The sequence below is a fragment of the Aquila chrysaetos genome, chromosome 3, assembly GCF_900496995.4.
Source record: "Aquila chrysaetos chrysaetos chromosome 3, bAquChr1.4, whole genome shotgun sequence".
Taxonomy (NCBI): Eukaryota; Metazoa; Chordata; class Aves; order Accipitriformes; family Accipitridae; genus Aquila; species Aquila chrysaetos.
The window spans coordinates 21,786,572-21,802,200 of record NC_044006.1 but is presented as its reverse complement, the minus strand read 5'-3'; the positions used below and the strand labels follow the sequence as shown (position 1 = coordinate 21,802,200).

Sequence of the window (15,629 nt, the reverse complement as noted above, 5' to 3'; positions counted from 1 at the left end):
GTTTAATCGCTTCTTGTAAGTGCTGCATTAGTGACATTATTCTGTAATTTCTAGAAGCCTGCATGTTGCAGCTCGTATGAGTCCCTAGCTTTATTAGCAGGATTTTTCTCAAAGTATTAGCTATAGATGCTCTTATCTAGAGCACAGGCTTTTTTTTTTTTTGGGGGGGGGGGGGGGGGGGGGGGGGGGGGGGGGGGGGGGGGGGGGGTGGGGGGGGGGGGGGGGGCGGGGGGGGGGATCAACCAACAGACAGAATTCTGTAAGGAAAAATGAGGCTCAGCTGAAGATTTCCAATTTACAGAAAAGCATTTGATAAATGAGAAATGAACTACTACTTATGGACAGGCAGGAATCCATCAAAGGAGACACAGCCTGGGGAGGATACCTCATGCACCCATACAGGCTGGGGGCCACCTGACTCAAAAGCAGCTTTGCAGAAAAGGACTTGGTGGTTCTGGTGAGCACCGTGTCGAACATGCCTCAAAAGAGGTGGTTTGAGGGGGGAATCTTAATAGTGCATATAAATATCTGATGGGAGGGAGTAAAGATGGCAAACTCTTCCCAGTAGTGTCCAGTGACAGAAAAGAAGCAATAGGCACAAACTGAAATAAGAGAAATTCCACTTAAAAGAAAAACTTTTTTTTTTTTTCTGGAAGTGTTGTCAAACACCAGACCAGGTTGACTAGAGTTTATCAAGTCTCTATGCTTTGAGATATTCAAAACTTGACTGGACAATGCCAAGAACAACCCTGCTCCAGATGACCCTGCTTTCAGCAGGGGAGTTGGACTAGAAGATCTCCAGAGTTCACTTCCTACCTCACCTATTCTATAATTTTTTGAATATAAATTTTATTTTATTAAGTGATTTTATGAAGTACAAATTTTGCAACTATAACACATCTTATTAAATAAAAACAGTTAGCCTAATGATTAGTTCAGAGTGGTTTAACTTGCAGCCCATGCTCCCAATCCAACCTGCTGGCCATTCCAACTATCCTACAGTCTATTTTCTCCCCACAAGTGAAGGGATTATATAGTTTGGGCACCAAACAGCCAAAAATCAACTATACCCACCCTGCATGCTAGCGGCTTGGAGGAGATATACAAAAACAACATGATGTGTTGATGATATACAGCCTAGGGATGCTCCATAAACCATGATTGCTACAGCCATAAAGGTTATGGAAACCTTGGTTAGTTGCTGGACTAGGGTTTGGTAGACTTGATCCAACTTGTAGCTCTACTACTGGCCTGGAGGATGACCTTGAACAAAAGGCTTCTCTTCCCGATACCTGTGTCTGCATCAGGAAGACACAGATAAAAAAACTCACCTCTTCTGTAAATACTTCCAGAGTTACAGACAAAAAAAAAGTTTAAGTATTTGGTATTGTTATTTAAACTGTTTAGCATCAATATTCAACAAAATGAAAAAAATAATTTTTTTGTAGGAAGTTAAAGAGTATCTTTTTAACTGCCTTTTTATTCTGATGGCACTTTTTGCACTGAAATGAGGAAGAACATTTCCCCCTCTGCCTCGCAAAGCTCCATATAAAAAGCATGACTTCTTTATATCACTCATACTTTGGAACATTTGGCTTTGATAATTTGTTAATCAAGAGACTGAGTTTAAATAAGACTCCAGTTTCAAGGTAAATAAAGCTCTAAATGGAATTAAGTCTTCATTAGTTAAAGAACAGATTCTAAAGAGAAACTTAATAGCAAATAAAAGAGAAACAAACTGAAACAAAAGAAATGGTAAGGTATGATTCCAAGAGTTGTGTAAGTCATTGCCATATCCCCTTTAGCTGTTACTCCCCCTCCAAATGCTTGTTATTTACTTTTGTTTGTTCCGATATGACTAATCCTTTGTCACAAGCATGTTCTTACTGAGAAATAATATCTAACGAGGTAAAGCTGAAGCACTCCATTTACAAGGAAGTCCCAATTGTTCAAGCAGAAACATTAAAGAAAATATTTCCTTTTCAAAATTCACAAATCCTACTCAGCACCTTAACAAAAAAAAAAAAAAAAAAAACCAAAAAAAACACACCTTCCTTTCCCAAATCTCCTCTTCTTCATTAACACAGCATACAAGGACACCAGTGTGCGATTTTCTGCTTGTGTTCTTAGAGCCTCTCACTCACATTTTTAAAGGAATTCCATCTGAAACATCTCTGCCCAAAACATTCCATTTTAAGCTTACTCTTGCATTTGTTTGTGAACAAAACCAAATCACTTAAACATATTAAATAGAGGATGGCAGCTACCTACTCCAATTTCAAATGGCCAAACTTAATTGATCATATAATCATTTGCAAATGTTCAGCATCTCATACAAAAGCAGCAGAAAGTGTGTTCAAAGCACTGACTGGTGAGGCAAAGAACTGAAAAATATAAACTTACAACTGGAACTGATCTTGGTAAGAATTTCATAAGCAGACAAACAATACATGTAGCAGTGTAAAAAAAGTTCAACATGAGACCTTTTCCATATTCTAAAGGGGGCACGCTGACCACCAAGCTATTGGTCGAGTCTTTAGTTTTCTCAGAGCATGAGTTCTGTCCTGAATTTGAGGTAAGTCACCAGAAAGTTTTAAAACCCATTCCCACTTCAAAATAATTGGAAAATTTTCTAACAAAAGCTGATTAATCAGAAAATTGCAACTTGTTGCATTCTCAATGTATATTTGAGGTTAGATAAACTACCTTGAAGGCTGAAGGTACAGAGAAACTAAATGACTATCCATTTTAACATTGGGTAAATCATGTTAAAACAAATAAAAATAGTATTGGTAGCGTGATATTATTTAACAATTGCTGCGAAAGCATGTAAGAATTCTGAAAACAGCCAGTAAGTCTTAAATAGTCCTAAAGAATTATAAATCTGTTGTTTCCCTGGCTAAAGATCAAAGTATTGAATCACCTGCCAGAGGCTTTATCTTGTGCATGACCTGTACCTGTGGTTCATTTTGATCACTTGCTCGGTTAGTTTTCTGATCAGTTTTTTGGAGGTAAGGACCACTGGAAATGAGTATATGACTCCACAGGAGTGAGCCTGGATTTGATATTATGCTGTTATCAGTCCCATTGTTCTTGCTTGCTTCCCATCAATGTTAGTCTCCCTATTTCTAGTTAACAAATGTTTCCCTTACCCTTATGTAAACAAGTTTTCTATATGGAGTAGTTAGTGCAAGATTGGAGCATTGTAGCTGCCCTGCACTAATTCCTTGGACAGATGTATTTCAGGCATGCTAAATCAAAGGACTTTCATTACGTAAATTACTTGTACAAGGTACTATTAGACTTCCCTTTACAGAAACTATAGATTTTTGTAAATATACAGAAAGGAATTAAGTTTTACTTTTTATAAGCAACTTCTGTACAACCAATGTGGTTCATAATCTGTATGAATGCAGTTCATGACTTGTATCAATTTGGTTGTTTCTGATTCTAAATAGCTATATTGTAATTGCTTGGCAGACTACTATAGAGGACTTCGAGAGATGCAAAACATGGTCTAAAAATCAAAATATAAGACTGCATGTGCATTATAAAACTGGAATGTTTTCCTGAGACTGTCAAACACTGAACAGCAGTCTTTGCTACTCAGGGTGAAATACTGCTGTATTTAATTATACAAATCTTTGAAGTGGGGAAAATTAATCATGTTTGAGATTATATATTCCCCCCCTTCAAAAATACATGCATTGTTTGTCTGTTTACAAAATTCCTACCAACTGAGAACAGTTCCAGATACAAGTTTATATTTTTCAGTGCTTTGAATCACCAGTCAGTACTTTGTACACCAAGACAGAGCAGCCAAATTTTACAGCAATTGTGGGCCATTTAAGTACCTACAGTACCTAGCTAAGAAATACCAATGGCATTATGACAATTTCTTGTTGTAACCCTTGCTATATTCCTTTTTTATTTCCCCCACAGTTAAGCTCAGAGATGGTGACTTCACTAATTTTAAGCTTCTGGTAATTTTTCTTCTTTACAATAATGAACACACTACAAGCTGAGCAAAAAGCAGTGTGCAGTAATAAAAACAAGGAATAGAAACATGAAAACATATATAATACTTCATTAGCCCACTCACAAGCTGCATATTCTGGCATACAAGAAAAGCTGCTGCTGGAACACAACTCCTGGGTTCCTCTCCTAATTTGAGTCCCAAAACTTTGCTTATCCTCTTTTAAATCTGATTGAGCACTCAAAATTTGAGTCTGATGACTGAGACCTATTATTCAAGTACATGCACCCAGTAAGTATGGTTCATAGCAGAACTCATAATAGCTTCTACATTTGTGGTACAATTTATTAAGTTGATACTTTGTAGGCAGAAAGGAACTGAAAATAGTTGAAGTGGCCAAAAGGAATAAACTTCTCTGTTTCTGCAGCTTGCCATTTTTGTGCAAAATCTTACAGCACAGAACATTAGCAGTTAAAACACGAATGAACAAATGTTGTCTGTCCTTGTACATGCCAAAAGTATTGTCTATACCTCCATTTTCAAACATGTATTATTACTCTTTATCAAGCACAAAACAAAGTATTTTTGGAAGCTGTTGAAAAGTCAGAACATTGTAATATTAATTACATTCTCTTAAGTTTTTTTTTTTCCAATGCTTTTCAAACTAAATATTGCAACTTTAAAAATCCATTTGTTTTTTCCAGCAATTTACAAGGATAAAAAGATGACCATCTTCAGGGTTGTGAGATCTTACTGGAAAAGTTGTTACCATTAAAATTGCAATAGTCTATCTCTGACTTGATTTCTGATTCTTCTGATGATAGATACAGGTTTATTAACTTTAGACACCAATGCAAATCCACAACTAATGTATTGTATAATCAAATTGTGCTTTTCCATAAACACACAGGCTAAGAAAAAAAAAATAAAGTTACAATTGTCTGAAAACATTGTTTAAATTACATGATTTATAATCCCTCCGCAGGATTCTTACTCAAACATCATACAACTGAGCATTTATTCAACCTTTCACTTCTTGTAATATATAAGAACTGAGGGGAAAGAGCATTCCTTGCCAACTGGCAAACTAATAGCACTGCAACAGCTAACAGGGGTAATCATTTTTCTTTTAGCTTGAACAGTACTACAAATCAAATTTTTTAGAAGCAGCCTGTTTCTTCCACAGGAAAAAAATTACTCCAGTATTACAAATAAAAATAAATGCCCACAAACCAGAAAAAGTTACAAATGAAATGCCGCCTCCTCTCCATTCAAGCTATTCTATCTACCTCAAAGCATAACTGATCCCTCCAAACCAGGGTCTTCTTCAAAACCACCACTGCCCATATAGTCAGATATCCCCTTCCTCCTCTGCCCAGTTATCTGTGTCTACTCAAGAAGGAACAAATAATCTCTGGTTTCATATCCTTTCAAATTAGGTTCTTGCCCGAGAAGCTGAGGGTTTCAGTCAATTATGTACAAGTTTAGTAGATATTCTGTAGAAAACATGCAAGAGACATGACACCATCCTGGACACCTTCCAATCTCATTCTGGTTGTAATAATAATAATAATAACAACAACAACATAAAGAACTGCAGTATAAGACCAAGGGCTTACTTTGTTCAAATTTAGAGTATGCAACTGTAGCATCAAATGAATAAATCTTAGAGGGGTAGTATTTCCTAAGTCTACCATCAGAAAAAGGTTTCTCAACTTCAGAGAAAAAAACTGGATTGCTTGTTATAGTCAGATTACGGAAGTTTAAAGACTTGATGCATATGAGAACAAAACCAATTCTTGCAACAGAAGAAACTGTGTTTACAAATATTTGGAAGTGAAATGTAACAAGATATTAACCAGTCTTTCCATGTGTCAAATTTTACGGTTTTTTTTAAAAAAGAGCTGTAGTGCTTCCCAACAGTTTTCATACATATCTGATATAAGCAAGTAATGAATTAAGTGCATTTGATGACACTTTGACTAGTATTTACTATTCAGTTCCAGCACTGTGAGCAAAATGTTTCCACTGCAACTGGTTTACTCTCCTTTTAATTAAAAGGTAGACTGCGTAGTTAATATAGTTAAAATAATTAGGATATTAATTACACTCAGTGCAGCAATATTTAATCTCTCCTGTCACAACCGTATGACAAGACAACTTTAAAACACATTGTAGCACGAGCATAAACTGTTTTAGGTGTTGAAAGACATTCAGGCTGAGTCTTACAAAAGCATTTATGTGCAGGAGCATAAAACAAATTCCCCACTGATAATCCTTTAGACGGCCAGGTTTGTGTCCCTAAATTTCTCTAGGTATCTACACTCTGCAGGGATGAGAACTCTGACCCATCCCATCATAACATTCTTAACACGCTCTGCCTCTGGCGTTGTGAACATCACTGCAGCAGCAGCATTTCAAAAGGAGGTTTACAGAGCATCTCTCCCACTCATACCCTTACCCTCCATTCCAAAGCCCTGATAGTCAGCACAATATTGTGGGTGTTATGAAATGTGGATTTTATTTCTCTCTGGCTACAGGCAGCCCATAACCTGAGTCCTAGCATTCCACATGAGATCATCATGATCTGTACTGAGAAAGCTGACTGTCCCAATTCAATTTCTCAGATCATCAACTCTTCTGGCTACAGCTGCTATGCTACCTTGGTAGATCACTGTGCAATTGCAAAGAGGACATACGTGCACAAGAACTAGATGGTTGGCTGAATCAGTTCTGTGTATGCTTGGCCTGGGCTATTTAATTTCGTCGTTCCAGCCCCAGGAAGCCTTTCAATCATGCAAAAGGCTTCTTTAGACACTGACACCATAGTTAGTGTAGTGGCAGTGTCTAGCTGTACCACTTCCTCAGTTGGTGAAATCCTCCAAGTTGCTCTGTAAGAAGTTATCTTGAAACAAGAGCTAACAGCTAAGCCACCGGTACTGTCCAATTACTTGCACATGGGTTTCTTCCTTCTCAGTTCTTTAAAAGCTCCTGTATAGTAAGATATATGTTGGAGTAAACATACTGGTCAATGAAACAAACAAGCTACTCCCTATATAACATTTTAAAGAACTTAACCAAATCTGGTATTGGAATACACAGTTCAAGAAACCAACACCTAGAAGTTAGATGCAGGAATTCCCACAGTCAACCTCAACACATTAATTAGCATAGACACAATAATTTAGGAATTTAATATCTATATAGCTTCACAGATATTTTCTTTTTATCCTACAATGAAAACTGAGGCATACTACATAATCAATAAGTTCTTTCAAAAGAAGATGTCTTTACTACCTCAGTGCACAATACTTTTCACTGCCTAAACCACATCAACAAATTCTGTTGAATTCCATAAATAGGATACTTAGCATACGTAACAGTGAAAAGGACAGTCATTTCCACAGATATTTGGAGAGTCCTACTGCTAGAAAAGAACTGCTTGCAGATTAGCAAAGAATCATAAGGAGGCAGCATATTAAATTGACTTTTATTTTGTGGCTCATGTGTGGCACTGAGTGCAACAAAGCAAAGTTATTAGAATTTCTGTTCAGGGCATCATTCAGTGACATGTCTCTTTTAATCACATTTTCTAAACAGTTCTACAAGTCTAATTTACAACACCGTCACCATATGGAATGAGTATTTCTCAACAAAAATGAAAATCCTTTTAAAATTCAATTCCTTTAACAATGGACTGCTTCTTTAATAGCACCAAGAGAGCATTGTGATAGTACAGACACTAAAAGAAGTCATAATGTTTTAAGAGCACTTTCTTCAGACACAAGATGCAAAATACCATTATTTGAGATATTCTCCCAATTCTAATCAAACAGGAAGCAATGACATACATACAAGCTAACCCAAATGTCTCTTTAGTGTATTAAGAAGAAACCATCAGCTCAATTTTAATAACACTAAAAACTGTAATTGCACCATTGTAAGCCAACACCTTCCTCCCCCCTCAAAGAGTGGGCTGTAACAAAACCTGTATGCAGGTACAGAAGACGTTGCTGAGCTGGTTCAGTTCCAGCTCTGAAGGGGTCACATCCAGTCAAGCAGTATCTCCACATTTGGCAGTTTACACTTTTCTTGACATCAACTTTCAACAAGATGAGAGCGTGAAGGCATCCATCAGTGTCTCAACCATGGGCTGAACTTATTGAACTTGGTGTGCAGCTAACCCCTGATCTACCTGCACACCAGCAAGCTGATGAAATTTATGACTAGCCGAATGACTGCAGTAAGAAAAATCCTCCTGTTGGTTCTACCTTATATAACACAGACTGGCAGTAATGGTAACAGGCAGTGCTTTTCACTGCAGTGACTTTTTGAAAGCTTTTAAGTTTATTATAACAAAATAAAACAAAAGTTAAAGTTCATGACATGAAGAGCGTGAACTACGTTAGAGAAAGGATTACAGGCTCTTCAGACAGATAAAACATTGTGCAATATGGAAGAGCTGACTACTCTGTACACCAAAGCTTTTTGGACATTTTATTTCACTACTTCTTCTAAAATGCAAGGAAAAGATCACTACTAAATGACATCTTCCATGGTATAGTATAATTTGAACACATTAAAACAAATCAAGACTAACCAAAAGACAAGTTCAAGAATTCCAAGAATTAAATCAGATATGTTGCTATTCATTTCAAGACAGATTTAAGAATGAATAGCGCTTGATAGCCTGTAAGCCACATAACCAATGTACAATCCCCAGGTGTTTACTCCTTAACACATTATGTAGAATTACCTTAACAGAAGTTCTTTGGGTAGTTTTTTATTAATAAGGGCTTCATCATTACTTGAGAAAACCTAGAAACAGAAAGAAAAAACATCATTTAAAAAGACCAACAAGAAAAACAGCTTTCAGAGAGTCTTTTCACCTTCTACTTAGGTGTTTAATTCCTTTAAATTACTGTCGATGTCAAGTTTTCAACATGTTAGTTGGTAATACTATAACATTATTTCAATATACACAACAGGGCCACACCCACACACATACCTGCTCTTCTCTAGTGCTAAGATTTAAATGCACAAAAAATTGTGGAGCAACTTAATAATCATTAAACAAGCAATCAGAAGCCACACTTACACCCCATAAAGAAGTATTTTAGGCAGTAGTGAAACTTCTAGCAATAGCAAGACACATACAAACATGCACTAGTTACACAGTCCTAAAATTGTCCCATTACAGAAAACACAAATTGGACACTTTCCAGTTATTCAGGTCCCTTCCTTCACTGCCTACAGTGTAAATACTTTGGCCCAGGTACGTGAATATGGATAAAATATAATAATCTAAAGACTTAAAGAATTTACTGCCACAGATATTACAGCAACTGCTAAGCAAGGGAAGGACTGCAAGAAAAACTGAAAATACCTCTCACCCAGAACTTCATATTACTAACACATCTCCTAAGAAAAAGAAAGTGGAAAGAATGAAAGAAAATGCCCAAGGGAAAAAGCAGGCAATACTAAGATTATATAGGAAAACATTTCTGCAAAAGGAGAAAAGGATCAGTCAACTAGAAAAACTGAACAAAGGAGATATTGACCAGACTTACGACTTGCTGTAAATCTTTAGGTTTGAGAAATTTTGCCAGAGCAACACAGCAACACACAAACCAGAAGGGTGAATCAGAATTCAAGGAACTGTGGCATAGACTGGAAGAAGTCAAAGTCACAAGCAATCACTTCCCCTGTAAAGAGAAGACCTCTATGGAGCCCATTTGCTGTCCACATTACCAGAAACAAAAGCTAGGAAGAGGGATCCAAAATAGCAGAGAGTTTTCTGAATGCTAAAAGGTAAATATGAAAACCATGCAAAACAGAAACATGAAAAACAACTGGAAGAAACCTTTCCCCTGTCCTTCACTAAGAATATGCTGTTCCTGACTCAAGCATCAGGATATTGCCCCTTGTCCATCCTACCATCAACACATATCCCATACTTGGCAACTATCTGCTTTGCTTCTTGGTTTTAAAAGAAAAAAAAAAAAAAGAAATAAGAAAAAGGAAGCTCAACAAGAGGTGGTTCTGAAAAAAGGTCAAGTAAAGAATGAAAAAAAATCTGAATATAAGCTTGGCTCTGTCTTCATAAAAAAAACCAGAGACAGCAGAAAGTACACATCCAGGAATTCTGAAACTATCTCCCTAAGAAGTACTTTAAGATTAGAAAGCTTGAATTTCCTTCTGGCTGCCATAAAGAACCATTTTTTCTCTTCCAGTACATCCAAGGCTGATTTCAGGTCTAACTGCATGCTATTGTTTCTCCATTTTGACACAACAGCAAAAGCCACTTTCTTCACCCACCACCTCTGTGCACATCTAAGAACAAAAAAAGCCTGTCAACTTCCAATAGGACCAAGAAGTTTAATCAAGCTTCCCTTTCCTGCAACTGGAGCACCACAATTATTCACCAACTGGTGACTACAGACTTTCAAAGCGTAAAACACCTATGCACATATATTTCAACAGGACAACACTGATTCCTTCAGAAAAGAGACATTCTTGGCTTTAAGCAGTTCCACATGGCTGACCACAGGTTCAGGTTTGCTCTGGTTCTGCTTCACATTCGATACCCATTGCTGTTGGTATTTTCAGCCTTTACTGTATACATCAACACTGGTTTTAGAACTGGTTCACTGCTTCTGAGCTTGGCAATTCATAGATTTATGAATTATCTGCACATATGCCATTTTAATATTATATGCTACTCAGAGTTTGCAGCTTATAGGCTGAAAAAAATAGTATATATTGGGATAATTTTTTAGGAGCACAGTCAAAACATAGACCTAATTATGTTTATTGCAGCACTCATTCAGAAAAAGGAGACATACATGCCATCCTCTTAGAACTTAAGATCACTAAAGAGCAAAGTGGGAAAATATTCTTGTGCATTACAGGTTAAAAAAAAAATTAAATTGCAAAAAAGGAAGTTACCGCTGTGAGAGCACACAATGTCTGCAGTAAAACAGACAAGTGAACTTAGATCTCATTAATTCTGGTCCAGAATCTGAACATTCAGTATCATAGACCACTAAAAATCCTCTTTTAACCTAATTATTCTATAGTTGCAGATAATTCCTCAAAAGGTACATCATCTAGCATACACTTCCCACTTACGTGCGTAAGTATATTTTTTAAAGCTACTTTGCAGACTGCTACTAGTTTACATGTGTGCCATCACTTTGCCAGTACAAAAGCTGTTGTTATCCATTTTTTCTTTACGCCACAGGTTCCCAGACGTACAGTAACATGGATATATGCTCACCATGTGAAGGTGACACAGCATTTAAGACAGTAAGGTACGAGCAAGTTATACTATTTAATACAAACAGCTACAATGCATGCAAGACTTTTGAGTATTTCCAACTACTCGTCAACTCCTGCATTAAAAAGCCAAATCACTACAAATCATAGCACAGATTTTTGGGAATAGCGAGTATTTTTCTACTGAGGCCAAGCTGAAAATCTAAACCAAACTGGCAACTCTGATGGGAAAAGAGCGTATAATCTCTATATGTTTATGTGAGATATCTTTAGACTTTTAAATTGGATGGACAAATTATTTTGAATACATGACAGCAGATACGACCAACATGGTTGCATTCAGGAATCCCAGTTAAAACTTTAAAAAAAAAAAAAAAAAAATAAAATGCAGCTTTTACTACTGAACATGAGAAGTGTGTGACTTGCCCAGCCACACAAAGTACCATGCCTGCTACACAAGTCACAGATGAGGCCACAGATTCGAAGCTGGTTTTCCTCAAATGCTAAGTTTTAAGTGTTCTTGTATGCATTAGCTATAGTTATCATAAAGTATTATTCTTATGGAATAAGAATATTTAGAAAAATGAAAGCATCTCTTTAAAGTACTCTTTTACTCTGAAAAAAGTATATTAGCCTCTAGAGTCATACTGCATTTGCATCTCAGAAGATGAGAGGGACTTCTTTAAAGGCTCTCCAACGCTAGTTTTCACCCAAATGAAGAACAGCCATGGGATAACCGGGGTAGTCATCTTTTAGATGAACACTTGTAACATGATTTTGAATGTGCGTAAGCAGAGAGAAGAGACAGAAGGTGCAAACAGGATAATATATTTATTCTTTGAACATTACCTGATAATCTAAAACTTCCATTAATGAAATAAATACCCTGGGTACACTTATGTATCACCTCTCTGAAGTAAACAATGCCGTTCTTTTTATTTTTTACTTGATTTTTATCACATAACTTCTAGTTTTTTATTTCTATTTATAAAAACAACACCAAAACCAATGTCAAGGAAGTGTTTGATCACTGTAAAAAATATTCTAATAATCTTGTCAAATATGATTTATTTTTCTTCAGTTACAGATAGTGCTGACAACGACATGCCCTCAAAATACCTGTATGCAATAATACAAAATAACAGTTAAGAATACCATGGACGTAGAAAGAATATGTCTTCTTTCTTTGCTTTTGCATTTTGTAGCAAGTTTGACTGTGTTAAAGACAGGGTATCTCAAACTCCAGAAAAGTGTGGTTTTAACTGTATAAAACCCCAAAATACAACAGACAAATCTGTGCACAAGGAAAAAGGACAGGCAAGATCAAACACATAGAATAAGTGTTACTCTAAAAACAGCCCTAAATTTCCTGTAAAGATAAGAAGAGATACAGAAAATCTCTACATTCTTAAAGGAATTGTGAGAACAAAGAAAACAAAACCCACGAAAGAAAACTGTTAATTGCTTACCACTTGAATCTTGAGCCATTTTTTACATTCCTTCACTGACCTCTCTTGGCGGTATCTTCACTGTACTTTTGAAAGACTGGTTATAATGAGCTAAAAAGGGAGTATTTCCTTAAAAAGTGACCTGATACTTGCTTACACTAAATTTCTTCAGCAACTACACTTACTTTATTTACACAATAAAGAGATTAAAAATATTATCCATTGTGTAAATCTGTCAAATCCAAAAATACTATCTCCCCATTTTGCTTCCCCTTCCATATTATTAAACATACTAATTGCCACTAGTCCTAGAATATAACTTCTTGGTACACCACAGTTAGCTTACCACCATTAAAAGCACCACATATTATTTTCTTCTGGTGTAACAGTTAGTGATAAAGCTCTCCTGTTTTCACCAGAATTACTGAGCTGAAGAAATCTTCTCTGATGCGAGTTGTGCATTTGTGGTTTTGTACCCAGTCTGGCAAAGAACTGTAGTATGCTCAAAAAAGTTCATTTTTCTCTACAAAGAAACAAAGGAATATTCGTTCTGGTTTATCATGCTTATCTAAAATATTTAGAAATTCCCTTCAACTAGTATTTCAAGATCAAAATAAGGTTATACTACTAATTTTGTTTATAGTCCTTAGGTTTTTTTTAATGATGCAGTTTCGGTTGTCATTCAGTCCTCTATGGAAGACAACTATTTTCTTTACAGATGAAACAGTTTTGTTAGCAGCTCAGCCATTATGGCTCAGTTCCACAGAGATACTTACATATCTGATTTCCACTGAAATCAGAGGAGATAAGGACTTTCAACCTGTCAACTTTTCAAATAAAAAGTTGTTAAAAAAAACAGACTCTCAAAAATAGCCTTGCTTAGTAGTGTGCTGAAGCAAGTAATTATGGGTAAATGTAGATTTGGGAAATAGGGAAGATGTAGTCTAAGACACCCTAAAGAACATCAGCAAAAAGAGAAGACAGATACATACTGAAAACAAGGCTGGATTATTTATTAAGTCAGGAATAAAACCCAGCATTGGGTCATTGCCACCAAAGGAGACAGTAGTTTAGAATTAAATCCATACATTTCCCTTCTCCGATGGTTGACAGTGCAAATGTCCTAGTTAAATTGTAAATCTTGCCATATGTAAAAAGCATCGTCTTTCAGGTTCTCACTGGCAAGAGCAGTATTTTTTAGTATTATTTATGCAGTAATAAGCATCATAAGAACAAGATGTTTTAAAGGAAAATCCTGACAAAATAAAATTAAAGTTTTATTCAGTTGCCCCGATGTGCAGATTTTTGTTACCAAACGCAAAACCCACCAGCTTGCTGCACGTCTCTCAGCAGAGACAGCGAATTGTTGCCTGTGCAATTTCCCCTTCACCATGCTACTGAAATCGCCTCTTGCTATAGTGGCAGGAAAGCCAGCAGATCAGCTTTGCTACCCAGAGCAGTTCACGAGCACACTAAAGTGATGAATGGCGTCCTAAACAGCTCTCTATTTAAATACAGCGGAAAAACAGAGGAAGAAGGGAAGACAATCTTCCTTTACTACAAATCTCAGGTTATCTCACATTACACTATAGAATGCTCTCTCATGGTCAGAGAATTGCTACTAGCTGGCTGGCGCTTCCTCCAGAAGCGTACAATTAATGCATTAGACAGGCAGACAGGCAGAATCATTTAACACCATGCAAGTAGCAAAATGTAACCGTATCTAGGCAACAAAAGGAGTGTTAGACAGGCGAAGGGATACGCCTTGCCAACAGAACTGAAATAAGTGATATCAAAGACACAACAGCTGATGGCACAGGATTGGTGTTAAATTAGAACCCATGGTAAAGCTTTCTGTATAATCAATAAAATTACAACACACCAAAGCGAACCTCAAAAGGCAATCCCGTTTCGAACCAAGCTCATCTACAGCAGAGACAAACTGACAAAGTCTTTTATTTCAACACACAGACTCTATCTGCCCTCCAGGCTCTCACTCCTATGCTCCAGCTGCTCACGGTGCTCCATCTCAGGCTTTGACTTTGTGTATTTTAAAATCCCAGCCATCCTAGTCTGCTGTGGTTGCTAACCTCTTTTTTCTTTGGACACCCTCTCCCAGGGCGCTGTCTTCATTAGGCTTACAGCTTCCTCCTTGCTGCCAGATACCCACTGGATCTTTTACACTGGTCTTTCCTCAGGATCTTTTCTCTTCCAGCACTGTGACAAACTGACTGATCAAAAGCAACTAACATCTCATATGAAAACCTTTTGTTCTTACTGTGTTGGTCATCTTAAACAGTTAAGGCTCACCTTAATCAAATACACCTAAGAACATCTCTCTGTCTTTCCATAATGCTTTCCACTGACCTAGGGCTCCCTATAAGGGCCATACTGCTTTTAAAGTTTCCCCAGAGTAAGTGCTGTCCAATATAATAAAACCTGCCAGGCAGAAGCACTGGCCACACTGCCCACTTCGCTGCTTGGTTTTCTTCCAGAAGAGCCATCATTCTTGTTTTGCCAGCACTGGTATTCATACCACATAATTCACATTTTACTGGAGGGCATCAGTCTGGCTCTGCAAGGCCCTGTTCTCACTGGGTGACAGATTAAGGTCATTTGTGAACTTCAGAGCTGATGTCTGTAGCCACACAGCTCTATCTCGAGGCCTTTAGCCGTTCCAACTCTACTGCCTCTTTGCATGGAGCAGGAGGTGCTCGGAGGTTGCCTTGCCTGCTGCCTTGAGCACACCAGCTCATTCTCAGTTGACCAAATAGCTAACATCACCCTTTCCTGTGTATTTTTCAGAAGGGTAGTCACCTACTGCCAACAACACATTTGGAAATCACCAATCAAGCCTCTGCAAGAGAATGGCTTAACTACTGCAAGCAGCCAAGATATTAAGGCCTAACAAGTTAGCCTGACCTGTT

General features: G+C 37.2%; 1 protein-coding gene across 1 annotated transcript in view; it reads right to left on the bottom strand.

Annotated features, from left to right (window-relative positions):
* The window catches only part of FBXL2 (F-box and leucine rich repeat protein 2), a 56,781-nt gene that overhangs the window by 33,598 nt on the left and 7,554 nt on the right, over positions 1–15,629 (bottom strand). Inside the window, exon 2 of the mRNA XM_030008621.2 lies at positions 8,733–8,794. Coding sequence (XP_029864481.1) covers positions 8,733–8,794 — 62 coding nt within the window. The remainder of the gene's footprint in view (positions 1–8,732; positions 8,795–15,629) is intronic.